At 34.0% G+C, this 27,266-nt stretch overlaps 4 protein-coding genes across 6 annotated transcripts; 2 read left to right on the top strand and 2 right to left on the bottom strand.

Moving 5' to 3' along the window:
* Nucleotides 1–406: 406 nt before the first annotated feature.
* LOC114190996 (ATP sulfurylase 1, chloroplastic) lies at nt 407–3,992 on the top strand. The gene is made up of 5 exons (XM_028080105.1): nt 407–1,090; nt 2,466–2,871; nt 3,059–3,319; nt 3,412–3,498; nt 3,586–3,992. The coding sequence occupies exons 1-5, from the start codon at nt 585–587 to the stop codon at nt 3,721–3,723; spliced, it is 1,398 nt and encodes a 465-aa protein (XP_027935906.1). The 5' UTR covers nt 407–584; the 3' UTR covers nt 3,724–3,992.
* Nucleotides 3,993–5,394: 1,402 nt separating this feature from the next.
* Nucleotides 5,395–8,336, bottom strand: LOC114190261 (mediator of RNA polymerase II transcription subunit 31). The gene is made up of 5 exons (XM_028079074.1): nt 8,084–8,336; nt 7,724–7,821; nt 6,983–7,079; nt 6,647–6,725; nt 5,395–5,961 (listed from the first exon to the last, which is right to left on the bottom strand). The coding sequence occupies exons 1-5, from the start codon at nt 8,131–8,133 to the stop codon at nt 5,662–5,664; spliced, it is 624 nt and encodes a 207-aa protein (XP_027934875.1). The 5' UTR covers nt 8,134–8,336; the 3' UTR covers nt 5,395–5,661.
* Nucleotides 8,337–9,436: 1,100 nt separating this feature from the next.
* LOC114192274 lies at nt 9,437–10,641 on the top strand. Its single transcript, XM_028081943.1, has 2 exons — nt 9,437–10,222; nt 10,342–10,641. Exons 1-2 carry the CDS (start codon nt 9,449–9,451, stop codon nt 10,447–10,449), a joined length of 882 nt encoding a protein of 293 aa, XP_027937744.1. The 5' UTR covers nt 9,437–9,448; the 3' UTR covers nt 10,450–10,641.
* A 1,725-nt stretch (nt 10,642–12,366) lies between these two features.
* LOC114190396 (LRR receptor-like serine/threonine-protein kinase ERL2) lies at nt 12,367–19,675 on the bottom strand. Of its 3 annotated transcripts, none has more exons than XM_028079260.1 (27): nt 19,257–19,675; nt 17,743–17,881; nt 17,553–17,624; nt 17,377–17,448; nt 17,191–17,262; nt 17,032–17,103; nt 16,775–16,846; nt 16,601–16,672; nt 16,423–16,494; nt 16,264–16,332; nt 16,081–16,152; nt 15,872–15,943; nt 15,729–15,800; nt 15,583–15,654; nt 15,432–15,503; nt 15,251–15,322; nt 15,097–15,168; nt 14,942–15,013; nt 14,779–14,850; nt 14,609–14,680; nt 14,447–14,518; nt 14,281–14,352; nt 14,130–14,203; nt 13,913–14,044; nt 13,496–13,834; nt 12,955–13,322; nt 12,367–12,723 (listed from the first exon to the last, which is right to left on the bottom strand). In XM_028079260.1, the coding sequence occupies exons 1-27, from the start codon at nt 19,378–19,380 to the stop codon at nt 12,367–12,369; spliced, it is 2,970 nt and encodes a 989-aa protein (XP_027935061.1). In that variant the 5' UTR covers nt 19,381–19,675. The 3 variants fall into 3 exon arrangements, with proteins under 3 accessions (XP_027935061.1, XP_027935063.1, XP_027935062.1); XM_028079262.1 differs by lacking the exon at nt 19,257–19,675 and adding an exon at nt 18,137–18,248; XM_028079261.1 differs by lacking the exon at nt 19,257–19,675 and adding an exon at nt 18,094–18,229.
* Between the last annotated feature and the right edge of the window lie 7,591 nt (nt 19,676–27,266).

Here is a 27,266-nt window from a genome sequence, read left to right as displayed (position 1 = left end):
TTTTTACAGGCCGTTAATAAAGCATAAATTCATAAATTAAGAAGAAAAAAAACTGATTCAATTGCTTATTTAGCATCTGCGAATATAAAAAATCAGTTAGCTGATAACACTCTTAAAATATGGAAAGAATACGAATTATTGATTGATAGATAAAAAACAAAAAAACAAAAACATAACATAAAGAAGAGATACCGAGGTCATGAAACAGATCAGCAATGCACAGAACACAATGATGACAATTAATTAATATATTAATTGGTAAAAGTGAAGGAAATTAAATGCACAGTAAAGACAAAACTATCTCTCTCTAACAATGGTAAAAAAGAAGTGTCTAGGTTCATCCTCTCGAACCAGTCTCTATCAAAGGAACCCCTTTATATATAAAATCCCAAACTCATCGTTTCTGAGCAACCCAGGTTGTCTGTTACGATCAGCATCAATCAGAGTAAGAAAGCAAGTTCACAATTTGGGCCTCCTTCAATTACCCATTTGCCCCTCCTTCTCCACTAACTCGACCTTTTCTATTTTATAAAGCACATTCTCATAAGGGTCCTCAACTCAACACAACAACACAACTCACTTCAATGGCGTCCATGGCCACTTTTTTCACCCAAACCTCCTTTCCCTCCCATTCTCTCTCCAAAACCTTCGAAACCCATTTCGCCACTGCCCCGAAAGTCAACGCCTGTGTGAGTTTCAGGGCGAGGAGGCAAGTGGGGGTGCGTGTTTCGTGCGGGTTGATCGAACCTGACGGAGGGAAGCTGGTTGAGCTCGTGGTGAAGGATTCGGATAGAGATTTGAAGAAGGGTGAGGCGCTGTCGTTGCCGAGGATCAAGCTTTCGCGAATCGACTTGCAGTGGGTTCACGTCCTCAGTGAAGGATGGGCCACACCCCTCAAAGGCTTCATGAAAGAAGCCGAGTTCCTCCAAACGCTTCATTTCAATTCGCTCCGACTCGACGATGGCTCCCTCGTCAACATGTCGGTGCCTATCGTCCTCGCCATCGATGATGAGCAGAAGCATCGGATCGGGGACAACAAAAGGGTAGCTCTTTTCGATTCCAAAGGAGACCCTGTTGCCATTCTCAATGAGTAAGACACTCACATCTGCCCCTCGTTTATGTTTTTTTATATCATGCGTTCATTCCATGTTCAATTAGCATGTTTTTTGTGCCTTGTTCTTTGCAGCTTTCAATTTTTCTTCTTGTGTGTAGTTCATCAATAATCAAGTAGGAGGGGAAGAGTTATTTTTTTTATATGTATATTTTTCATTCATTTAGAATGTACTTACGTCATTTGATATTTTTGATACACTATTATTCGATCAGAAATTGTCATTGTCATGTATGGTATGGAAAGTTTGTTGACTTGTAAATAACTGTCTTATTAGTCCTAATAAGTCGTACTCAGATTTCTTATTGATTATTTGAGTTTATGGGAATCATACCCTTGTTATTAGTTTCTACAATCGTATGAGAAAAATATGAAATTAGGAGTATTAACTGTGAAGAGAGTAGGCACGCTAGTGGTACACAAAATTTGCTGTGACACAATGGTATGTTGTTGTGACACAAAATATGTGCAGTTTAAATATTAACTATTGACAACTGAAGTTTTCGTGTGCAATTGAATTTGATCAATACTGGGATAGGGGGCGATGCGAAAATGGGAAACGAATTTGCTGGGGATTAGGATTTCCGTATATGTTTTTGTTTCTTTGGTGAATTCCTGTTTGTTTTGTATTGTGATGCTATTGGTTGAATAGTCAATCACTTATACAATGTCGTAGTGGAATTTGAGACCGTTTCCACTACTGTCGTTGTCTCCACTTTGTTGATTTTCTCATCATTATTTTTATTCATGTCGATCCAATCTTATGGAGGTTATATTGTTCTGCTTTCAACTTGGTGACTTCTATTGGAAAAGTTAACATAAGAAGATCGAGTCAAGGATGTCAGAATTTCAATACTTTGCCGTAACTATAAATTATTCAATAGATTTTGTGCTTGTACGGACATATGTATATGGATTTGCGGTTTTTTTTTTCCTTTATGTGGTCCCAGAATACACGACAGCAGATTGTATTTTGACCTTCTTGTTCCAAAATACCCCTGGATTAACAGTTTTATCAGGCTTCTTAGGTTTGAAGGCATGTTGGTATAGGTTCCTTGACAATAAAGTTTGCGTGCCTTATCCATTTGATCCGTATTAAGACAGTGCTGTCCAAAAGCTGTCCAAAAGCATATACATGATTCAGATATTCAAGTTAACATTGATACGAAACCTGAGATAATATGGTTTGACAAAGTTCTAGGGACTTGTATTGTGAATATCGTTAGGATTCTTACACGTAGGATGGGTCAAATGTCAATAATATTACAGTTGAGGTTGATGTTTTGAACAGCTTTATTATATGTGTGCATGTTAGTAATTCCTATGACTTACGTTTTTCTTTTGGTTATTTCAGTATTGAGATTTATAAGCACCCTAAAGAAGAAAGAATAGCCCGAACTTGGGGAACCACTGCCCCTGGCCTACCTTATGTTGAACAAACAATAAGCAATGCTGGAAATTGGTTGATTGGGGGTGACCTAGAGGTCATCGAACCCATCAAGTACAATGATGGACTTGATCATTTTCGGCTGTCCCCTGCAGAACTTCGTTCAGAGTTCACAAGGCGCAATGCTGATGCTGTATTTGCCTTCCAGCTCCGGAATCCTGTTCACAATGGCCATGCTTTGCTGATGACCGACACTCGAAGACGGCTTCTTGAGATGGGCTATAAGAACCCTGTCCTCTTGCTTCATCCACTGGGAGGCTATACCAAAGCTGATGATGTCCCCCTTGATTGGAGAATGAAACAACATGAAAAGGTGTGTTTACTAAACCAAATTACTCTCTTTTCACGGTTGAGCTATTTCACTTTGTTCGCCTTTTCTGTTGGATTTTAATAATCCAGTTGGTTTGCAACTTTTCTTGACAGACACACACACATTGACTGTATTAGCATTGTTTCTTTCAACAGAAAAACTGAGTTGTATGAATTTGTTGTTTGTTTAGGTACTGGAGGATGGTGTTCTTGATCCAGAGACAACTGTTGTATCGATATTCCCTTCTCCGATGCACTATGCTGGACCCACAGAGGTGCAGTGGCATGCAAAGGCTAGGATAAATGCAGGGGCTAACTTCTACATTGTTGGTCGTGACCCTGCAGGCATGAGCCATCCAGTTGAGAAAAGAGATCTGTATGATGCTGACCATGGGAAGAAAGTATTGAGCATGGCACCAGGACTAGAACGACTGAACATTCTTCCTTTCAGGGTAATTGAGATTGAGAATTAGCATTCTCACTGATGTTGAGTGAAGTAAAGTTCACTATGTATGTGGTGATGATCATTTTCATTCTTTTGCAGGTTGCTGCATATGACAAGACTCAGGGTAAAATGGCATTCTTTGACCCTTCAAGGCCTCAGGACTTTCTGTTCATCTCAGGCACAAAGGTATGTTTATTCTCTGAATTCCAAACCTTGGAATAGATGTTCTTGATGGTTGAATATTATGTTAACAAGGGTTAGTTGCATTTTCAGATGCGTACACTCGCAAGGAATAAAGAAAGTCCTCCTGATGGATTTATGTGCCCTGGTGGATGGAAGGTGCTGGTTGAATATTATGATAGCTTGGTACCCTCAAGCAATGGCAAAGTGCCGGAAGCTGTTCCAGCTTAATGTTGTATCATAATGTATATCTCATGATTGGGAGAAACCTTAAGCTTACTTATTCTCCTGCTAAAGGCCACATTCCTCAAGGATCCTCTGGTCCAATCTCTAATAATAATAATGAAAAGTTTGGAGAGGCAGCACAGACAAATTGCCTCTCTCTGTATGTATGGCATTTACTGACCTTTTGCACTTGCAGTGCAATGGAGCATGCCAACTTTGTAATATAATCTGGTTGTGCTGATGATGTGGTTTCATAGTTTTCGTTTACTACACTATATTTCATCATTCTTTTAGTCGTGCGGTTCTATTTATCAATTTAAAACTCCACCCAAAAGTTGATATTATTACGCACATAAGATTATTCCATAATAATTATTCCAAAATAATTAGTCCACTATAAGACCGAGTAAAATCATAGTGTATAACGATAATGTTTAATAAATAATTTGTTCCCTCTATTTCCGGTTGTGCTCGCCTCATGATGCGACGAGTACTTAAACATGCAATTTGTGACTCTTGGACAACTGGGATATTTTGCCAGAACAAGACGGAAAAGTTGGTGAGTATTTGTGGTGGGTCAAACGCATTAAATTGTCACAAACAGTTACTACACAAACAAGAATGGGAAAGTAAAGTAACATTTCTGCACAGGAGTGTTATTGTGAAAATGTTGTTATACTTTATATTTGTATATAGGAAGCCCGTCAAGTCACAATTCTAAGCAAGTTGGAATTGCTTTGAAAGAAAGTTTCTGAATAACCCACAAAGGAAATGCAGTAGGATAGGACTAAGTAAAGAATAAAGGAACCCACATTAGTGTAATGTATAAAAAGAATCTGTCGTGTAACCCTTTCACATCACTTTTAAAGCACAGAATATGGATACAATTTCACGGCCTCCTCGAGAAATCTTGATCACAAATCTTATTATTTTTAATAATCCAAAATACAATATCTCACTTTTATTAACACCGCTCATTCTAACCAACTTTCCTTGGTGCTAGTTACAAATGGACAGACAGCTATATTAGTTGACCGTTGAAGAGAATGAACATTAATAGATAATATGCATTACAATTAGCTGCTATGAGTGTAACAATTGATCATGGGGTCTAAGACAAAAAGTGTAAATTTGTAATGATTATTAAAAACAGTTGAGATTTTAAGATATATTTTGACAATCCAAATACTTAACCAATAGTTATACTTCCCACTTCTAAAGTGAAATCATTTTTAAAAAGTTAAACAGTAAGAATGTCACAAAAACTTTAATAGTGTTTCGAAGGAATGAGGAAATAAGAGCAAAAGGATGCAAAAGCAAGACTTCTCATGTAGACTATAAAGTGAGTAGGTTAGATTAGAAGAAGAGCACACTTGTTCTTTTAAAGAGAAAATTGGTTCTCCCACAAAATTAAGCCCAAACTACGTATGGTGTTTGCAGCTACAAACAGGGGCTTCTAAAATTTCCAACCATACCAATTGAACTCGATTTCCATATTGTACGAAATTTCAACCATTATTGCCCTAGTGCAGCTAGCAAACTCCTTTCCCCGTTCTGATGCCCCCAAAATTTCAAATAAAATACACTAGCTATGGACTAGTCAATCAAAATCCTCAACAAGAGTATAAGGCACTGTCTTTCTATTCCTTTAGATCACCATAACAAAAGAAATTTAAGTAGAAACCATCAAAGGCAGTATGCCAATCGAAAATCATTTCACAAACTATATGTATACAAATTATGAGTTTTGACTAACTGCATATGGATTTTCAATTAGAACTTGTCGGCCCAACTCAATATTAACTAATATTTAAAGATAACAAAAATAATTTGCATAAAAACTTTGCTCTATCATTGTCCACACTTCCATCTCTCAAACAAACTGATTCCTTACCCAACCACATTGAACTATTTTTATAATCAATTTACATGAGGTATTAACAGTCACTTTCTCTTCCTTCTATTGTCCACTGTAGGATTCCTCATGTCATTTTTAGCTAGACCAGAGCCAGGGGGCATACCGAACGACATAGGAGAAGGAGCTTGAGTAGGTGCTGCTGTGACAGCAACGCTTGTAGCAGGTACTGGTGGTAGTGCAGATGCAGGTGCCTGAGCTGGAGTTGAAACGGGCGCAGGAACTGCAGATGTGGCACTAGGTTCAGGAAGTGATCTTGGTAAAATGTGTTTCAGCCGATTGTTCCTATAATTCTTCCAGAAGTAGAATTGTTGTCTATGTGCCAGTTCCTAAAATACAGAGACAATGGTGTTTGGACAATCCGTGAGATACAGGTAAAGCAAAGCAACTATTTTCCGTTATTTATTTCAAAGATGTCCAATAATACAGGCCATCTGGTAACTATTAGTGACACATGACATATATAAATATCAGGGTGGCATTAAGCATAATCTTATAAATACCAATCAACTCAGAGTATCACAAATACACTAAAAGATTGTTGATTCCCCCAGAGTTTCAAGAAGAATGACCAAAGGAATTGCCTCCGCCTTTGTTTCATTTTATACAGTAACAAGCAAAATTTGCTATTCTCTTTGGCCTCAAATATAAGGGAAAAAAAGGTAAAGATTAGTGGGAGATAAATATAAACAGATTCCAGCGAACTCAACCTTATTAAATGTTATTTTCTCAAAAATACCCTTATGTTTAAATCCAACACCATCTCCAATGAACATGAATGGGGGTATTTAGAAAATATACCTGTTTATTTTTTGAAATCATGAACTTAACTAACAATCTTATTCAATGTAAAATTAAATTATTTTGCTTATAATTGAGCCCAATTGTAGTACCAAAAGAGGAATGTATTCTACAAGAAAAAGAGAATGGCGTCACTTCAGACAGGAGCAATCTAACATGAATTCCAGGTGAAAGCATGATTTTATACGAGGGCAAACAGATACTGCCATGTACCTTATTGACAGGATGTGCCATTGCATTGCGAAAATTTGCATTCTGAAGCAGCTCAAGAAAATAAAGACAATGAGGATACCTAGCATTCATACAACATGACTAAATCAGGATAGGAATCCAGCTAGGTCAGAGCAAAATAGTTAGGGAGGACACAAAAATAGTATAAGGTGCCAGAACCAATTCATTCTCGTAGTTACATGACTTACATTAACTGTTGATTTCTTCCATGTATTCCTCCTAGACTAAATTTTTTATCCTTTTTTACCCCAATTGAAACAACTGAATGCCTTAAGTAGATTTGCATCACATAATCCCTTATTTGAAGATAATTCTTACATAATAAATTTAATATATTCAGGGCGCTGCCAATATTGAAGATACTTTAAGTATCCAATGAATGCTTCGTCCTCAAAATATCGATTCTGAGCCAAATCTGTTTAAAAATGAAATAGATACAAGAATAAGGTAAAATAAAAACTGCAAAAGTAAATCACACATTCAAAATTCCACTTTCTAAAAATGTAAAAAAGAAATTTGATAAAGACAGTAGAAATTACAGGGTAAGGAAAATAAGGAATCCTCCCCAGATAAAGGCAAAACAAAAAAACAAAGATAAAAGAAAAGATCAATGGAGAAAGCTCTCAAATCCTCAAACATATTTCTGTCAGATTTTAAAAAGGAATGGCAACCACAATTTTGGGCACAACATAAAGGATTTTAGGTACCACAATTGTGGCTCCATCAACTGCCTCTGTATGCAAGTTTCCCCAATATCAAGAATCACAATGAAACCCAACAATAACAACAATTCCCAACAAATTATTTTAAGCAGAGTAGAAGGCAAATTGCCTAATCTTGTCCTTAATAAGCTGGTTGTATCAAAGAATCCCAATTACTTGCAAAACCCATTTTTCACAACTTATTGCTAGCTTTCCAACTAAATAATTTGTTCATCTGTAGAAATTAAACACGTGTTTGGATTTACACAACTCACTAACTAGCTAGACCCCCTTGAACTATTGCTCAATGAAGTTCACACTATCCAAGCATACAAATGAAGTGAAGTGAAAATCATACAGTGGATGTAGGTAGGATTGGCAAGGCACTGAACAAACTCCAATTCAAGCAAAAACCGTTGCCGCCCATCATCTGGATCTTTGTATATGTTCTTCGGCCTGAATTAAACACAACCACCAATAGCCATTATTAGCCGACCACATGCCACTGAACCCAAAATCACACCTTTTTTCCGCAAAAGGAGAAATTCACCAAAACCCAAAAAAAAAAAAAGATTTTGGAGACTAAGCAAAGCCCTTAGAATAGGGTACACATCAAATAAACCAGAGGACAACAGCCCTTTGAATATCATCAACGCAAACATGTTAGGCTAAGATAATGTGGTATAAAGCAAGCAAATAGACGGAAAATTTAGCTTACGATGATGGAGAAGTATGGGTTGAATCGTCGCTTTCGTTTTTAGTGGCCATGGAATCGGTACTCTCTTAGCTGCAAGAACAACAGAGAGTTTCAAACACGAAATTTAGTGAGGTTAGGACTGCTACACGACCTTGCTCTCGCCTTTGAATCAGAAACACACCCAAATCTATGAATTCGATGTATCAACGTGAGTGAATTACAACCACCCTCCAATTTAAGTGTTTGTTTTTTGGGCACCTATTTTCTATATTTTGAAATAGCCTTTCCTTCACCGAATATATTTATGGGGGTGCCGAAAGGAGAAATCGTTCGTTTTTTTAATGGGCTTCAGAGCGGCCCAATTTTAAAGCGACAAAACTGTCTCGTAAGATTTTGCTCAGGTGCAGCAAGAAATACTGACGTGCAGGAAGCAATAACCTTAAGAACTCCATGAAATTGGACCATTAACATATTATGGGCCTCCACTACCAGCCCAGTGTCATCTACGATTTTAGTTGAAAAGGAAAATTGATGTAGAAATAACAGCTAAGTTAATAGAACTACCAAAATAAAGAAAATAAATTCAATTTGTTAACCGACTAAAAAAATGGATTAGATTGGACCCATTTTAATGTTGGACTGAATTACCTGATTCCGTGGATTGGATTGACCTGCTAAAATTTTAAAATAATAAAAATAAACAACTACTAAAAAATGAATAATTCATTAGTAAATCACAAAATAGACAAGTAGAGTCTACAAACCAACATGTTAAATGAGAGGCATGAGTAAAAAGGATTAGGGCATCGATTCAAGTCATGCTAAGTATTTTAATCCTTATTTGTTCTATCTAACTCCGTGAATTTAGTGTTGTATATTTTGATATATTTAAAAAAAATTAATTAAATTACTTTAAGATCTAGTTTCATCTTATCTCTTAAGACAATTTTAAGATTTTTTTTTATTATTATTATAAATGCTCATATTAGAGAAGATTTTGTATAGATCATTTTCACTCCCAGGTTCTCCTTTTTATGTTGGAATTTAGGATTAATCTTGCTGATTTGTGAGTTTTGTCCCATCATTGAATTTTTTTTCTCAATAAAAACATTATTGAGTATTGAGAGTTATCATCATGTAATTTAACAAAAAAAAAAAGTTTTCAATGAAAATTAAGATATAATATAACCATTTGCCATGGCAAGTAACATTCCAATTCAACTTGCTCCATAGTGAGAAGGTTTTGAATAGAGGGTTGGTATGCCTAATCTCTTAGAAAACAAAATGGTACAGTTAAAAAAAGTTGGTACTAAACCACTCCTATGGATTCACAGAGACAAGCACTATAAAAAGGACTTCACTGAAAATGCATCAAAGCAATGAAAAATGAATGAAACAGCAAAGAAAAAGCATATCAGGGAACCACCTTCAGTTCCTTTCATATGGGAAGTGAAGCCAGGCATTCCTAAGAAATATTGGAAGCCAGAAACTGAGGTTTCTTCAGTTAGCCACTTCCCTCAAACTCCTCTGAAGCTAATTGCCTCAGTTCCATTTGTTTGGGAAGAAAAACCAGGAAAACCCCTTCCTAATTTCTCAGATGTATCACTTGATCCTGTGCTTCCGAAACCCGAGAAAATCCTCATTCATGTAGCATCATCTTCAGGTTTTTCTGTTGCATGCAACTTTGGTCACGATGGCAAAGGCAAAGGAACCTGCAATTATGACAGTGAAAGCATAACTAGCTTAGACCTTGAAGCTTTTACATTTGATGCAGACGAGTCATTTGCAAACTGTGTTGTGCCATCGGAAAAAGTTTCCACCGCCATTCCACCGGCCGAAACACCTTCCTCTCCGGCCTCCTCGGAGACAGATAGTAGCATAAGCAGCTATGCAACTGGCAGGTCAAGTCCAATCGGTGCTACTTTCCTTGAGAGCCTTTTTCCTCTGTATGCACCTCAGTTTAGTTTCCTTGCAAGGGATGAGAACAAGGAAAAAGAAACTTCAAGAACACAAGAAGTAGGAATCAAAGATTTTGATGATGAAGATGTTGGCAGTGACATGATAAGGAGGCCACCAACACTCGGAGAGCTAATTATGATGAGCCGGAGAAGCAGCTGCAGAAGAAAAGCGGTTCAAATGAAAAAATGGGATCAACCGAAGGTGATAACACAAATCACATTAATTGTATAATGCATGTGTAGATTTGATTTTGCCTTTCAAATCGATATTGCAAAGAAGTTTAAGTTAAACAGTTTTCTTTGCATGTCAATGTTGTGCAGAAAATGACGAGACAACAAGCTTTTGGATGTTTCCCGATTGTGACTAATGGCAAAATGATGGAGGGGCTGCTGAAGAGAAAGTACTTTCCCAGACTTAAACTGATATAGACAGAATAAATTATGCAGAAGGAAATATGAAGAAGAGTGCCAAAAGACTGCTCCAGAACAAAATGCACATCTGCTAATTGATTTTGAATCAGACTCTTTTCATTTACCATGTCAAGTCTCTTGCAATTTATGATTTTGTATGTTAAGAATGTGGAAAGTGGATTGTGGAAGAATATTGTTTTGCACTGTGTACGTTCTTCTTCGACAAAATACTTTTTGTGTTACTCTCAAATTAAAATTGAATCTCCATACTTTGATAATCTCTCCAAATTAAGGTTTATATTTAAAAACAACACATGTGTTTTAATACAGGTAGTAGAAAAACTGCACAAGTTAGAGATATGAAATTCTAATTTCAATTTGAAAACAACATAAAAACACTTGAAGAATTGTATGTAAACTGTATCCCATGATTTTGAAAATGGCCCTAAAAACAACGCGAGTTAATTTACATGAAAATAATTAAGTTTCAAAAGCAAAGTCTACTGTTTTCAACAATTCTTTTGGTACTATTCAATACAAACTAGAGAAATACTGTAGAAAAATGACGAGGGTAGACAAAAGAGAAAGAATTCATTTTCTTAAAAATTGAGAAAGTGTAGGATATTGATGCAATGAAATAAAAAGTGAAAAAACCATGAAGAGAAAGTAAAATTATGGCATGTTCATCTACTTGTATATGACGAATTAGAATACCCAGCTTGGAAGTAAAGTTACCACTTTAGTCACATTTCCAAATAAATTTTTTTGATATTCTTTCTGTCTGATCATTTAGATATATATTTCAAACACCAATTCCACTTGATATTAGTATATTCCTTTTAATCTATCATATCGTTTCCCTGCCTTTAAATTAAATTCAATCAATTTTTTAAGTGTTTAGCATAGACCTGAGATTCCATATTTAAAAATGTCTATTCATTATATATTTCATAATAAGATAATTTATGTTTTATAAACATTTATTTAGTATAAATTATACTACTACAAAGAATATGTTTATCCTAAACGACACGCATATTAAAATACTTAAAAGTGAAAGTATGACGAAACAACATGCATATACATATGTAGCACATAGCAGACTCTGTCATGAAAATTAAGTGACGAAAACAAGATGCAGTTTTCTAACGGAGACGTTAGCTCTGAAATAGTAAAATGTCTCATTATTCTTCTCTTCTTCAGCCATTAATAGTATGCATGCGCAGTGAATTTATGGAAGACATTGGTACGCGTAACTATTCATTGCTCATCACAAATTTATGATCAGTAATAATTTTTCTGTCTTAAAAGCCCTGAGCCTCGCAGAGGACAGGAGTGCTGGGGCAACCTTCTGCTCTAAGGCTGTAACATCAAATACAGGGTCTTCTGCCTCTATTTTTTCTTACAAAAGTTACAATACTTGATTTAAATTTACAGAACTTGAAAACTTAATGCTACACCATCCACGCAAACTTTACAACTTAAACTGCTAACTTCACCATTCAATTCAGAAGAATTATGCCGAAGGCAACATGTCAAACAAATGTACCCGTAATTTTGTTGTCTTAAATGACCAAAAAAAAAATAACTCGTTCTTTTCAGGTAAAGGATTATTTCATGGACAGATGAACTATTTATAATATAGCCATAACTTGTTTGCGAAATCAAAGTAAAAGCATAATAAATAGAAGTAGCATGATTTGCCATTCATTTGACAGATAGTAATATGCGAAAACAAGTGCTTGTATACAGTAGTAGAAACTTGCATATGCTTATAATATAGTCAAGTGTTTTGTCCCCTATCGATATGCTCCACCATCTATTTGTTAAATGCTGTAAACGATTATATCTAAACCACAAAAAGAAACTAGTTTCATCCAGTGTGAATCTCATGAATCCTTCAGCAGGTACATATGTAGAAACTAGGAGTCGTGATCAAGTGCTCTTGGATATAACATCCCCAAAGCGAACAAACCATTGAGCATTGGTTGAGTTGTTATCTTCTTGGTGAGGTTGTCCTTCCACTTTTCGAGGTTGTCCCTTCTCGATCACAAAATTGGCATAGTCAAACTTCTTCGCAGGTGGAGCAAGAATCTTACTTGGAGGTGAAGGAAGTAGCGATACCAGAACCCTTGCTACTTCATGCATGGTAGGCCTCTCAGAAGGGTTCTTTTTCGTGCAAAGCAAAGCAAGCTGAAAGGTCTTCTTAACATGAGCTAGATCAATGCAGGTTATAGACACCTCTGCATCCACAGCCTCCATCACAGTGTTGTTATCTGTCTTCGCCAATATCTGAATTCATGCAAAAATCAGTCCACAAATCGAGATGAATGGAGCTAATAATTTAAATATATTAGCATTGCTCTGTAAATGGCCCTCCCCAAATGAAAAAACGGCTGAATGCGAACACCACCTTTTGTTAACCCCTATATAATGCACTAAACAAATGGTTGCCATATATAACAAGAACAATGAATATGAACCAAAAACAGATCAAGAGCAGGCAAACATTAATACACGTACCAGTTGATGCAAATTACACTCGTTGTCCACTGCCTTCTTTCCAGTTAGTAGCTCCAAAAGAACTATGCCAAAGCTATACACATCTGATTTTTCATTCAGCCTAGATGTTCGGGCATACTCAGGGTCAATATAGCCTATGGTTCCAAGGACATAGGTCGATGCATGAGTTCTCGTGGTCGAGATGCATTTTGCAGTACCAAAATCAGATAGATGAGCCTGAAAGTTCTCATCCAGCAAAATATTCGAAGATTTTATGTCCCTATGAACTATACGCGGGTTACAGTCATGATGGAGATAAGCTAGTCCTTCGGCTGCTCCAACAGCAATCCTCAGGCGTGTGTCCCAATCAAGTTTTACCTTCGAGGGACCTGCATCAGATGAAACATCTAAGGTACCAAAGCCAAAACAGCAACGGAGCTAAAAATAGAAGAACAGAGTTTAAAAATCGAAAGCATGAGTTGAGAGAACACTTGGAACGAATAATTTCAAAAGCTTCCACCAAATTCGGTCAAGACATTTCTAGACTGTTAGGTAACATTACCATGTAGAAGATCCCACAACGAGCCATTCGCCATATAGTCATAGAAAAGAAGATTTCCATCGGGAGTGAGTGCATATCCATGCAAGGTGACAAGGTTCCTATGTCTGATGCTACCAACTGTCTCAAGTTCGGTCTCAAACTCCTTTAAATTGTGTGGTTGTTGATTATACAGTCGCTTAATTGCAATTGGTCGGGAATTCTTCAAAACACATTTGTATACAGTACTAGAGGCACCATAACCTATGATATATTTCTCATTGAGATTCTCAGTGCTTCTCATTATATCATCCAAGGTGTGGATAGCCATATCCATGTGAAGAATAACTAGTCTTGGAGGACCTGAAATGAAGCAAGCTCAACACAACAAAGGCAGCATTAAACAGATATCACGAGTAAATGTAGATCCTTTCAACATACCTTCTCCAGTTCTGCTAGATCCCTTCATCAATTGTTTAGATTGGCTGGATCTATAGAAGGCTACAATGACCATAGCTAACAATATCATAATTCCCAGCGTGAGACATAAAACAGCAACTCTGGAGAAAATCACTGAAAAACAATGTACAGAATTAACCTCAATGTATTAAAAGAATTACTTTTAAAAAAGCATTTTAATAGGGAATCGGCATTACACCTCTTGATTTTGGAATGTAAGGACGACATATCGATCCCAACCAATCTCCACATAATAATGAATTTCCAAAGAAGCTGCCAAAGTTTACATTATATGTCATTGATACAAAAAAGATAAGAAGCTGTTGAAACTAATAGACCTCTCTACAAACCTGTCAGCTGAAAACCTTGAAAAGTTCTTCATTGAAGGAATTAAACCGGAAAGGTTGTTATAGGACAAATTTCTAAAATTAAAAAAATAAATTATAAGAACAGAAAACGGTCGAAAGATAGAAAAAATGGAACGTAGAGACAAAGCTTGCTGTCAGGGATACTCACAATACTGTAAGACTAAAACAATTAGTCATCTGATCAGGAATTTTCCCACGCAGATCGTTGTTGTTCATAATCCTACAATATAGTTGAAGTAAAAAAAAGTTGATGCTATTATCCACTAATGGATCAACACAATACAATATAAAATACTTAAGTTACGCATACAAAGACATAAGGTTCTGCAGCTGTCCAATTTCCGGAGGTATGCTACCAGAGAGATTGTTGAATGACATGTCACTAGAAGGAGAATAAATTACATGTTAATAAATTAACTGAAGTGAAAATGTTAACAGGACACTGAAGTTTACACTTCCACAGAAGTATATAAAACTCACAGAATTTGAATGCTTCTGAGATTCCCAAATTCAGCTGGCAAGGAACCTCCAAGATGGTTGTGACTCAAGTTGCTGCATTTATAACATGAAAATATTATTCACGAAAGCAATAATTGAAAATTAAAAAAAATGATAGCATTTTTAATTACAATTTCTTTCTTACAGGGTCAAGAGATGTTCCAGATAACCAACAGATGCTGGAACATTTCCTGAAAATTTATTGCATGATAGATCCCTGAAACAGGGTATAAAATAAAGGTCATTTTCCAAACACATTGACTTCCATCAGGTTATATATGTTTTTCTGAGGAAACATACAATGTATCTAGATTAATAATATGCCCCAACTCGACGGGTATGGTCCCCTTGAAGTTGTTTGCAGATAGATTTCTGGACATAAAAATTTACTGTTAAATTAGTAAAAACAGAGAAATCTGGTAGGCATATAATGAAACAAGTTTTAGAAACATACAAGTATGTCAAACTACCAAGGTTGCGGAAGCTCAATGGAATGGAACCACTTAACTTATTACCTTGCACATTACTGAAAGAAAAATTAACCAAATCATTCAAAAATCATGCTACGGTATTGAAAACAACATGATATTCTAACTAGCTCAACAGAACTTGCGGGTAGCAATGGGAATTCTTACAACTGATTTAAGGCTGTGCAGGAGCTTATGTTACGTGGAATAGTTCCATCAAAATGATTATTGGCAAGATTCCTGAAAATAGTAAATGAAGCTACTTTACACAAGACAAAGCAACAACTTTTGACAGTGTAACCAATTGACTATAACTTACAATTCAAAAAGATGTTCTAGCTTCCCTAACTCATTTGGAATTTCACCAGTTAGGTGGTTGTCATTCAATATCCTGGAGAAAACATCAACCGTAAGTACATTCACAAAAAACATAGACTTTAGATGCAAATATTATAGGCGACTCACAAGTAGCTCAGTTTGGACATATTGCCTAGTTCAGGAGGTATCGGGCCAGTAAGCATGTTTCCATTAAGGTACCTGACCAATTAAATTAATCAGACCAAAACCACCATACCTAAAAGTTTACGTCAATGCATAGTTACACTCACAGCTTTCCAGCGAAGGTCAGATTCCCAAGTATCGGGGGAATTGATCCCACTAACTCATTCTCACTCAAATCCCTACAACAATGTCACGTTAAAGCACAAAAGACATGTTTAGCAACAAATCTACAAATATAGAAGTAATTGCATTACTCGGAGAGCCAAATTATTAATATAATCTTCAAATTAGAATAATGCTAAAGAATACTACTTACAATATTGCAAGGGCTTGCATCAAACCAATCACTTCTGGAATCTTCCCAGTTAATCTATTTCCTTGAAGTGACCTGGGCAGAAAACACAGTAATACTTGATTATATACATATCCTTTAAATATGACTTGTCAATTCGCAGCACGGCTAACGATAAAACAATAACCTCACAGTGAGAATACTCACAAAGTAGCAACTTGCAGAAACCCAATACTAAATGGAATCTCTCCAGTAATCTGATTATATGATATGTCACTGAAATTCAATGAAATAATAGGTGGCAACGATGAGACAATTATCGAAAATCAAATATAGAACATACCAAACACCAGTTACTGGGCTTACAAGATTTCAAAACTTGAACAGTTCCCTATGCTGTCAGGTATAGTACCAGTCAAATTGTTGCCTCTCACATCACTTAGAAATCATGGAAAACAACAGAAGAAAAAAGGTAAAAAAACATCTGTAAGATTACAAACAAGATCCAAGTGAAGCTTCATCATGCTTAGGTTGGATTACTCACAAATACAACAATCCAGTTAATTGGCATATATCAGGAGACAGAGTACCACTCAACATGTTCCCTCGTAATCCACTGCATCAATTAACAATCCCAATAAAAACTCTCGCAGTCAAAGAACTACTAACATAGAGCCAGACGTAAAAGTAAAATACACAAACAAAATATAACACCCACAGGTACTGCAAGACTTCATTCCAATAGAGTAATCTTGGGATCTCTCCAGTGAGCATATTTCGAGCAAGATCACTGTAAACATAACAGAACAGTAATTACACTTATTTAGAGGCAGCTAAAGCAACAGATCGTTAAAACACTTGAGTGACAGAAACTTCTGTCCTTTCCTCTTTTCATTAGAATGGATGAGTTTTATTTAAAAAAAAAAAAATACCAACACAATAAAATGCAGTATTGAGAAGAGAAGAAGAATTTACAGAGTCTTGAGATTTGGAATTTGGGTTAGGGTTGAAGGGATAGGACCAGTTAACTGATTACTCTTTAAATTCCTGCATCCACCAATTCAACTTAAGCGTCATTCTATTAAAGCCACACAACACAACATAATCAAGCGTGAAGTATGCTTTCAAACTCACAAAAACTCAAGTTGCTTTAGCTTTGACAGGGTGAAAGGTATATCACCATAAAGCTGATTATCAGACAAATCCCTTCAATTGAAACAAAAAAAAAATGCAATGAGCAATAATATAAAGAAAATATTTCCCAGTAAAAAAAGATCAGCATGGAAGTAGGTAATACGAGAAGCAAGAATAGAGTCCTACAAAAGAAAAAGTGCCGCACAGTTTCCAATTTCATCTGGGATTTGCCCGGTTAATTTATTCCCTTGCAAGTCTCTGATTGAAAAACATGCAGACATCTCAGAAACAAATCAAAGGACGAACTTAACAAATACATACATTTCAGATGAGAATGATAAATGATTTAAGTGTAAACATACATTGACTGCAAGTTTTTCAAGTCACCAATGGCTGGGGATATCTCCCCGCCGAGGTTCAAGCTGGACAAGTTCCTAGAAGAACAGAACAAAGAACATTAAATCAACACCAACTGTTAATTAACACGAAAGGTTGTAAATGAGAAGATTAATACAAACGAAGCGAATAATCACAACAGGATAATAAGCTCACAGAGAAATCACAGTAAGGCTGCCATTTTCGCAGAAAACTCCACGCCAAGAACAAAAGTCGTCATTGTGGACGTCATCCCAGTCAAGAAGCACGTCTGCCATATTGCTGAAAGTAGCCTTCATCGCCATTAATGCTTGTCCTGCACATTTACAAGGCCGTTCAATACTCAAGCATCTCCAGAGCTCAGTTCCGTACAAATCTATCAATTATCAATTCAATAGTAGTACATAGTGTTCCATCGTCTACGATTAGCAATTATATGGACAGATCATGGAACAAAAAACATTGGAAAACAAACAACAAAATCGCATACACAATACTTCCAAAAAAAAAAACAATTAATTGACCTACGGCAATGGGGGAAAACGTTGTTCAGAAAATAACAAAACATTACATGGGCAGCATAGTTCTTTTGTTAAGCGAGCATCCATTCTCTTTAAGCAAGGGTCAAACAAGTACAGAGATTGAAATATACCAATTTCGTATTCAACAAATTATTTAATGGATGAACACGAGTAAGAGTGTGCCAGTGAAAGAACTAAATTTATCCATGTGCTCTAGTTTTCATAAATTGCAATATTATAATGTCAAAGCTGTAACTGTAATGAATAAAAAATCTAAAAAGGCACTCAAATGCAGAAAGGCGTCCAAATAAAAAAGTAGAACGGGAATACCCTGAAACAGTAGAACAAACAACGGTCCAAGTGCCAAACCCAAAGTAAACAAATTTCGAAACAGATTAGAATATTGCAAAAACTGTTCCACACTATACAATTCATTAGTAATGCATTTACCCAAAAAATTAAAACGATTAGAAATTAAGATTTCCTTAATCTGCATCATTACTCTTACACAAATCACATTGAAGTAATACTACAGTTTCGAATCTATTAAAAAAGTCATTTCCTTTGGCCTGGTATGGCTTGAAATATCCACCGGAAAAGAGAGCTAAAAGGTATAAAAGGAATTGCCATACCAAATTCGGATTCTTTCATGGTTCAAACTAGTAACGTAGCAACCTCAACTATGAAGGAAAATCTCAAGACACGTGAACTTTTCTTAGAACGGAAAAGGCACTTCATTCCAGGACCCCCACCCCTCGTCACTCACAACTAAAATAAAACACACTCAGGGTTGTTCCACTAAATTCAGCATCGTAAATATCTAAAACCCCGACAAAAACACCTTAGAGTCGAATGTCTCTGCAGAGAACGACACAAACGAAATAAAGAGAAGCTAAAACTGCATTAGACTTGCGGCAACATATACAAAGCAACGCAACGAAAAGAATATACTGTTTGAGGAGAGTTTTCATAACCAAACCACAAAGGGGGTGGAAAAGATACCAGGAAATAGAATCACCATAACCGCAACAACTACCCATAGAACAAAAGACAATAATAAAAAATAAAAAATGACATGCAAAAAGATTTGACGGGTGAAGCAAACGAATAAACCAAAAAAAGAACCAAAGGGGTGAGTCAAAATAGCAATGCACCCACAAAAACGCAAACCTTCTTCGCTGATGGGCAAAGCAAATGGAAAGAGAAGGAAGAGCATGAGCAGAAGAGGAGACATGAGAAGCTTCAACTTGTGGTGGCCAACATAGAACAACGGCGACAGGCCATTATCTTCCATGGTCGCCAACCACAGCACGTAGCGGAAAAGACAGAGTATGAGAGAATGCAGTTAATATTATGACAAAGGTTGTTTCGTAGAGAGAGAAAGAGAGATTGCAGGCGTTTGGCGTGAACCGGAATACAGTGTTATGAAGAGTGAGAGAGAGAACGGGAAACGGCGGTGAAGCGACGTTAGCATAGGAGACTGTCACTGTATATATGGGTGGTAGCCGCCGTCATTCGTACTCGCCGTTTCCCAGCGTATTTGACAGCTATCGCTTTCTCCTCACCTCACGCGCCTCTGTTGGCGTGAGCCTTAATTTCCTTGTGTTTTCTCACTAACGAATCTCAACAGTGGCTAGAAGTAAAAAGACAGTATAACTACGCGCTCTACGAGCCACGGACAGCGTCTTTCGTACACATTTGCATTATGGAGCGCGTGTCCATGGAGCGTGCCAGCGAGGCAGTGATAATAGAAAGTAAGAATACTATCTTTTTTGAAGATAAAAAGTAAGAATATTTAATCCTACTTTTAGTTCTTACATTTTTCCTAGATTATGATAATGTGTTTTTGATGTTTGTTTATACTTCACAAATCTATTACACACACTTAAACACTAGTAGAAAAAAACATGTTTCAAACCTCAAAAATTTGATTAATTTGGCTGTTTACTAGTTAGCTCAACCTCAAAAATTCATGTTAGTTGTTCAATATGCAACCAGAAATGTAGCAAACTATTTACAAATAATAGTGTATTTTAAAGCATTTAATTTAGAGCTAGAAACAAAATGTCCAAAATTAATTCTATGAAGTGCTTTTTTTTATTTTACTTTTATTAAATGCTTACACGGTTATCTTTTGTTGCCATACAAAGTTGTATTGAGTTAGAGTTTATTAAAAAAATTGAGGCAAAAATCATATATACGAAATATCGTATCTTTCTTGGAAACTTATGAATGATCGTCTTCCAAAAAAATATGAAAACATTGCTTTGTTTAAGTAAACAAGAATTAAGATAGGCTTGGTGAATGATGATAAATATGTGTAAGATCACTTTCCGAAGGTTTTGTCCTTATTTGGTAGAAAAGGTTTGGGTGTTGACATTATTTGAGGGGTTTCAATCTATTGCATGAAATGGAAATAAGAAAAATAGAATGAAGGGTTTGTGGAGGGTTTTGTCGCTATGCAAAAAGCGATGCATTGGTTATGTCACGAAAGAGTATCTCTACAAATTGATCTATATCTACAAATTCCAATATATTAAGGAATATTAATATTCACACCCCCATAACTTCATCACAAAAAAAGAAAAGAAAATAGCAACATTTTACCAAATGTATGCTGATAATTACTATTTGCATGTGAACCGAATCAGAAACTTGCAACTTGCCAATTTTTTATTAAAAATGAAAAAAGAAAACACACAAAACAATGAGAGTTGTTTTGGTGGCGAATGGTAGAGAAAGCAGAGTAAACTGTGTCTGAAAGAAGCAGATTGGTGGTGTGTTTGGCGGGACGAGCAATAAAACAGGTTTGCATATAGCAATGTATAAAGCTGACTTCGCTGAGTCCTTTTCCTCTTAAATTATAACTGTCTTCCCTTCATTTGGTAATTATCTCTTTGCTTTCTTTTCTTTTTCTTCTTTTTAATGTTCTGCAAAAGCTTTTGCCTTTTCTTCTTTTTCTTGCATGTAATGTAAGTAATGACAACACTGCTTCCTCCACTGCATACCGTTCATTAGGGTGTTTATTGCTAGGTTTCTTTTATTTCCATTACAAACATTAAAAAAGAAAGCTAATCAAATTAATATTTTACCATTCGATCTAATTAAGGTTAAATATGTTTTTGACCTCTAAGTTTAAGTGAATTTTGAAATTAGTTTGTCTTTAAAATTTTATATTAATTTAGTCTTTTATTTTCAAGAAAGAAAATTATGTTTTGACAAAATTTTATTAACAAACTTTTGACAAAATACACATGGTAATACTTTAATGGATGAAATAAATGTTTGATATAACTAAAGAGAAGAAAAATGTTTTTGCGTTAAAAAGCAAACTTTGTCAAATTTTGTTAAAAGAAAGTTTGTCAAAGGATCATAGTCCAATATTTGAGTCAATATTGACACAAAAATATGTCAAACGACGGAAACAATTCAAATACTATCATGAAATACGCTTGAAACATTAAATAAACTTAACATAATTTGGTTAAAATGACTAAATTCATGTATTTTTAAAGATAAAAAACTAAATTGATCAAAATTTATAAAAAAGAGATTAATTCCAAAATTTACTACAATTGTAAAAAAGAAACATATTTAATAGAATCTAATTAATTTAACATTATGTGATAAGTAAAATATAATTAAATAATAGTCTAACTTTTAAGCAACATTTTTATATATGTTTCTGAGTTATTAATCAAATATCCGAGATAAAATTATCCGATAATCGTCATATCATAATATATTGATTCTATTAAACAATTTAACATACATTGTGAAGTTATTCAAAATGGAGGATAAGAACAAAAAGAAAAATAAAGTTCTGAACTAATGTTTCACAAAAGGTGTCCAAAACCAATTCCTGTTTCATGATCCGTCACCAAACGCTTTCCGTTTTCCCAAATCTTGCAGCAAATAATTAGGGGTGTACTTTTTAAGTTAACAAATTTATGTGAAATTTAAAATCGACATTAATGATCGGTGAGCGATGTGAGTTCTCAACTATCCCAATTAACAAAAAAAATCCGTTTCCATATATACTTAAGTAAACGGTAAAATTTATATTTATAAATGGTTGATTAGTTTATTATTTGAATAGTCCTAAGATTAAATGTATACTTGAAGTTTTCTTCAAATTCGTATTGTTATGGATTAAATTGAGTAATAAAGTGTATTTTTAATTAAGATTTTTGGTAATTTATTTATTTTGTGGGTGAGGGTTGTGATGTTTTATGATAAAATGAATAACATGAGAGGAAGAGCAGAGCAGAAGAGTCAGTGGAGACAGTGCTTCAGAAAGAGATTCTGGAGGCACCATATCCGCCGGTATTCCGCCGTCAGAAGAGTACGGTTGGCCGGCGTGACACCATGATGTGGGTCCCACAGACAGTGAAGACAAAGTTAGATGTATTTCTTCTGGGGACACAGGAACAACAAATTACTTGAAAATGATGATAGATGGTTACTTATCGTTTTTCCTTCCTCTGACACTACCAACATACCATTATTTCTTTATGCATTTAACATAAAAAAAAAAATCAAAAACCCATCTCTGAACATTGGAGTTAATTATGCTTAAGCCTTCTCTATTTTTCCCACCATGTTGCTGGGACTTGGTTTAATAAAGGTTCAAGTTCCTAGGCAAGTTCGTTACTCTTCTCACTCTTCAACAACACCAACCAAAACTACATTGCAAAGGAACTCTTTTTCTTTTCGAAATACATATTAAATGTGGCTTGTGGGTTTCATTATTCCTCCATTTTAGAGTAATTGTTACCATATTTTAAATTCTAAAACAATTTATTATTTTAAATAGTTAATTTCACGACAAAACGATGACTTGATATATAGTTCATTTATCGCGAACTTCTTAATTTGGATCGACTAAAATATCTATTTTTTGATAAAAATAAATAAATTAACAAGACCGATGATTATTTAAGTTAAAAGAACATTCAAATCATTATTTAACATGACTCTTAATCTATCACTTTAAGCGATAGGTTTATAAGTATTTATTTTTGAAAAGTGTTCAATTTTGTGATTTTTATTCAATGTAAGATTTAAACTCACATTTTAATTTTTCAGAGTGTGAATCCTTTACATTGGCACTTCCTTTTGGAGCTAACTATCGAATACTTCTTTTTTATATCGTCGTTTTTCTTAACAGAACATATTTACCTGACCCACTAATGAGACATAAGTTCAATCCACACATAAGGGATTGACATCGGTCTTAACCCAAAATCTTAAAGCGATGTATTTATGGGTCTTCATCCTTATATTCATTTTTACTCAATGTGGGACTTAGACTCACACTTTGATCCACAACATATATGAACCGTCTAAATGTGTATTACACAAAAATAAATGATGTTACACAAAAAATCTCAACGAAGATAAATGAGACAAATATTAAAAGTTAAATGTTCATATTTTCCTTATAGTTTTATTTTGAAAATACATAAGCATAATATAATTTCTTATAAAGATATTTTTTGTAAAACTTAAAAGTTTAATATAAATATTATGCTAATGTTTATTTATCTTATACTGGTTAGTAGAGATATTTTACATATTTAATTTAAAAGTATATATGTATGTATATGGACCAAGTTCATCCTTACAATTTAGAGGTAAATAATGTATCGACATAGGATAAAAGGACATACACCTAGGTCGTTGTTGTAGTATGGATCTACTTAGACAAGAGGATAAATCATTGTGATTTAGGACAAATAAGTATTTTAAGCAAAATCGTAACATAATCTAATATTGTATAACATAGGCACAACAACTAAGGTCGATCCTACGAATAACATTGTTCACAAGATAAGTGAGATCTCATTCATTGTGCCCTCCCTATTTACTACAGTAACTAAATTTGACGTCAGAGTGTCTTTGCAAACTCTCCGTCGTCGTAATATCTACACTTTCATCGGAAGAGGATATCTCGACAGATGCAATGAAGAATACTAGTGACTTAAAGGATACATAAAAATGTAGACTCAAGTGTAGACTTTAGACATCTTGACCTCGGTAGAAAATTTCTGTACATTTAGTCTCTTAAGAACAATATATTTAAACTAATAATTATATTTTTGTGTAAACTTTTTTTCTTTAATTTTAATCATATATATAATATTAGTATAATAGATCGAGTATTTTATCCGTTAACACAAACTTGGTTTAACATGTAACAAATTTAAAAAATACCACTCATTTGTTTCAAAATGAAGTTATTGAATAATATTTAACAGATATAAAAGATGAATAAAACAATTTTGAAATACTGGGTAGAATAAATAGGTTTTCGAATTTATTATGAAGTAGTGAAATGTGTTGAGGAATAAATTATCTATCATCTCATCACCTTTGGTATGGCTACTCTTAGTCGATTGATTGTACTTGGTAACAGTTTTAGGTAATATTTAAGGAAACTCATTTTTTTTTTGACATTTAAAGAGTCATTTGACAATCTATTTTTAGGAGTAAAATAATTATTTAAAAGAAATTGTATTTAAAAAAAAAACATGTTGAGAGATTCGAGTTTTGTTTTTATGTATGCACGAAAAACAAACACAAATTTTGTTCCATCGGAGACTGACCCACAAAAATAGACGGAGATGGAACGGTAACTGCTACTTCACATAATTAATATCAGATTAAATATTTTTCTTAGAAAAGGTAAACATGTTAGCTATTACTAATTTTAAAAATTGATAAACAAGAAACATAATATAGTGCAGATTTGAATAAAAAGGGCAACATTGAATAGTCAATAAATAATTATTAAAGCGTGCATTTATTATTATGGGGAAATAAATGTTTAGTTCATTTGTATGAACCGGAAAAAGCATGCATTGATAGCTAATAATAAAAAATAATAATTTTAGAGGCAGTAGCCCAATAACTAGTTAAATAGGGCTTTCAAAAAGTTTGAGGGAATTAAAGAAGTTGAAGAGAGAAGCAGTTTGAATAAAAAGACGGAATCGTAGAGTTGAAAAGTAAATGTGATTTTGAATTGCAGACATGAATTCCCAAAATGAGTGGGTTTTAACAGAGTATTTGTTTGGTTTTGTTGGTTTAATTTTAGTTTATAATAACAATGGACAGAAATGTTGGTGAGATATAAAGAGGAGATTCATAAATGACTGTGTACCCATCATAGGACCCGTGAAGCCCATGCCAATCCCAATGCAACTCACTCCCTCTTTTATTATTTATTATTATTATTAGCCCAACCCAATTCATCTTTCAACATTCAACTAATCAACTCATAACTACTTTAAAATATAATCATTAAAACAATTTTTTTTATATAGATATATAATAAGAAGGAGAAAATTTTAGGAATATTACGTTTATAAATGATAAAATATATTAAAACATTTTTTTTTAATTTATCAATTCAATCAATAAATCATTCATATATTTTCATAAACTTCTTTTTTACTTTTTTTTAATCAAAATAATTCCACTCTCATCCTATTTCTTCTCTAATTCATTTTCTTAAATTCATCATTTAATCTAAACGATAACTAAATTTCAAAGTATCACACTCTTTGGTCATAACAAATTTATTAGTGTGATAATGTATTTATATTTCGTTATTACATTATTTTATTTTATAAAAAAAATTGATATTATATTACTTTAGTTTCATACATTGATAAAATAATAATTATTATTGTTTTATATATTTAACACTTGTAATTTATAATTGAAATGAAAACATATTAAAAAAACATAAATTACGTGGATCGGTAAAAGGTAAAGCTATCAAAATAGGTTGAAACCCACAAGTCAATCCGGTCCATCATGGATTTGAGCAGAGTTGGGTTAATTTTTTTTTACAATTTTCAATAAGGATTGATTTTTTACCTGATCCACCTAGATCCTGACTCATGAGTTGAACATGTGGCGAGTCGATGAGTCAACATGCAAATAAAGGGTCACATAAGTATTTTTTGTTAAGTTATGCTTTGCATTTTGGTCAGGTTAGATTATTTTTGTTAACCAAGATAATTTGTATTTTTGTGATTTTGATTTGTATTTTGATTGTATTGAAGTTTATTTATATTTTAATTAAAATAATTTAGTTTTAACTGAAAAAATAAATAAAAAATTGTATTTTTTTTTAATTAAGTGAGTTCGTGAGTCAACTTGTTTAACCCACCAACCCATCCATGGTGGACCAGACCGGGTTCAAATTTTTTTGACTCGCTAATAAGTAAACTGGTTGAATTGACTCACTGAGTGATCAACTCGCTAATAAGGGTTCAAAATGAACTTTAAATATTTTATTGCTAAAATACAGAGTTTGTAAAAAGGAAAATCACCTATTCAATTTCAATTTGTAAAATTATCATTTATCTAAATATTATTTTATTTATTTTTTATGGATTTATATTTTATTGAGAGATTGTAGTTCTATATATATGACATTGGTCTTAGACATATAAGGCACTTAGGGATGGCAACGGGACAGGCGGGGATGAGTTTCGTTATCCCATAACCATCCCTGTAGAAAACATTCATCGTCATCCCCATCCCCATACTCAAATCCAACGGGTATCAAACTTTTGTCCCATCCTCATTCCCATCGCGTAACGAGTATAATTTCGTACCATACCCGTACCCGTATTCTGACTACTTCGTTATTAATTTTTATAAAATAATAAAAAATTACGGTAAAGGAAATATATTATCAAATATTCAATATTATGAGGATAATTGTTTTTTTATATCAAATACTTTGAAATAAATTATAATCTTTTACACTTTATATTAGAATACAAAATAAAATTTTATGAGAATCAAAACATTTATTAAATTTGCAAAAAATAATAAAATCTAGAGGATAAAATTTAAAAATATTTTTGAAAAAAAATATAAAACGAAAACAGACATTCAAATTAAAATATATTTTAAATGTTTCTTTATTTCAATTTTTTAAATTCTAGTGAATCTCTTTTTTATACACTAATAAAAATTATAATACATCACTTAATCAAAATGACGAAAAGAACAAATAATAAACATAATAAAATTTTGACATAGATCTTGTATCTTTTAAACTCCAATATATGTTGGATGGTGATAAAAAATCATTCATGACAATTACATTATGTATTTATATTATAGTAAATAAAAGTTATTTATACAATTATAGTGAAA

The sequence above is a fragment of the Vigna unguiculata genome, chromosome 7, assembly GCF_004118075.2.
Source record: "Vigna unguiculata cultivar IT97K-499-35 chromosome 7, ASM411807v1, whole genome shotgun sequence".
In the NCBI taxonomy this organism is placed as follows: domain Eukaryota; kingdom Viridiplantae; phylum Streptophyta; class Magnoliopsida; order Fabales; family Fabaceae; genus Vigna; species Vigna unguiculata.
The sequence above is the reverse complement of the archived record's forward strand: the minus strand, read 5'-3'. Positions and strand labels throughout refer to the sequence as shown.

Excerpts from the sequence above, each read along its gene's own strand:
- LOC114190996 (XM_028080105.1), top strand. The coding sequence starts at position 585 with ATGGCGTCCATGGCCACTTTTTTCACCCAAACCTCCTTTCCCTCCCAT. Across the intron at positions 1,091-2,465 it reads CCTGTTGCCATTCTCAATGA|TATTGAGATTTATAAGCACC; the intron begins GTAAGACACTCA and ends TGGTTATTTCAG. Across the intron at positions 3,499-3,585 it reads TGTTCATCTCAGGCACAAAG|ATGCGTACACTCGCAAGGAA; the intron begins GTATGTTTATTC and ends TTGCATTTTCAG.
- LOC114190261 (XM_028079074.1), bottom strand. The coding sequence starts at position 8,133 with ATGGCCACTAAAAACGAAAGCGACGATTCAACCCATACTTCTCCATCA. Across the intron at positions 7,822-8,083 it reads ACCCATACTTCTCCATCATC|GCCGAAGAACATATACAAAG; the intron begins GTAAGCTAAATT and ends TGTTTAATTCAG. Across the intron at positions 7,080-7,723 it reads CAATCCTACCTACATCCACT|ATTTGGCTCAGAATCGATAT; the intron begins GTATGATTTTCA and ends ATTTTTAAACAG.
- LOC114192274 (XM_028081943.1), top strand. The coding sequence starts at position 9,449 with ATGAATGAAACAGCAAAGAAAAAGCATATCAGGGAACCACCTTCAGTT. Across the intron at positions 10,223-10,341 it reads AAAAATGGGATCAACCGAAG|AAAATGACGAGACAACAAGC; the intron begins GTGATAACACAA and ends AATGTTGTGCAG.
- LOC114190396 (XM_028079260.1), bottom strand. The coding sequence starts at position 19,380 with ATGGAAGATAATGGCCTGTCGCCGTTGTTCTATGTTGGCCACCACAAG. Across the intron at positions 14,519-14,608 it reads CTGCAGAACCTTATGTCTTT|GATTATGAACAACAACGATC; the intron begins GTATGCGTAACT and ends ACTATATTGTAG. Across the intron at positions 13,323-13,495 it reads GTTGTGGGATCTTCTACATG|GTCCCTCGAAGGTAAAACTT; the intron begins GTAATGTTACCT and ends CATCTGATGCAG.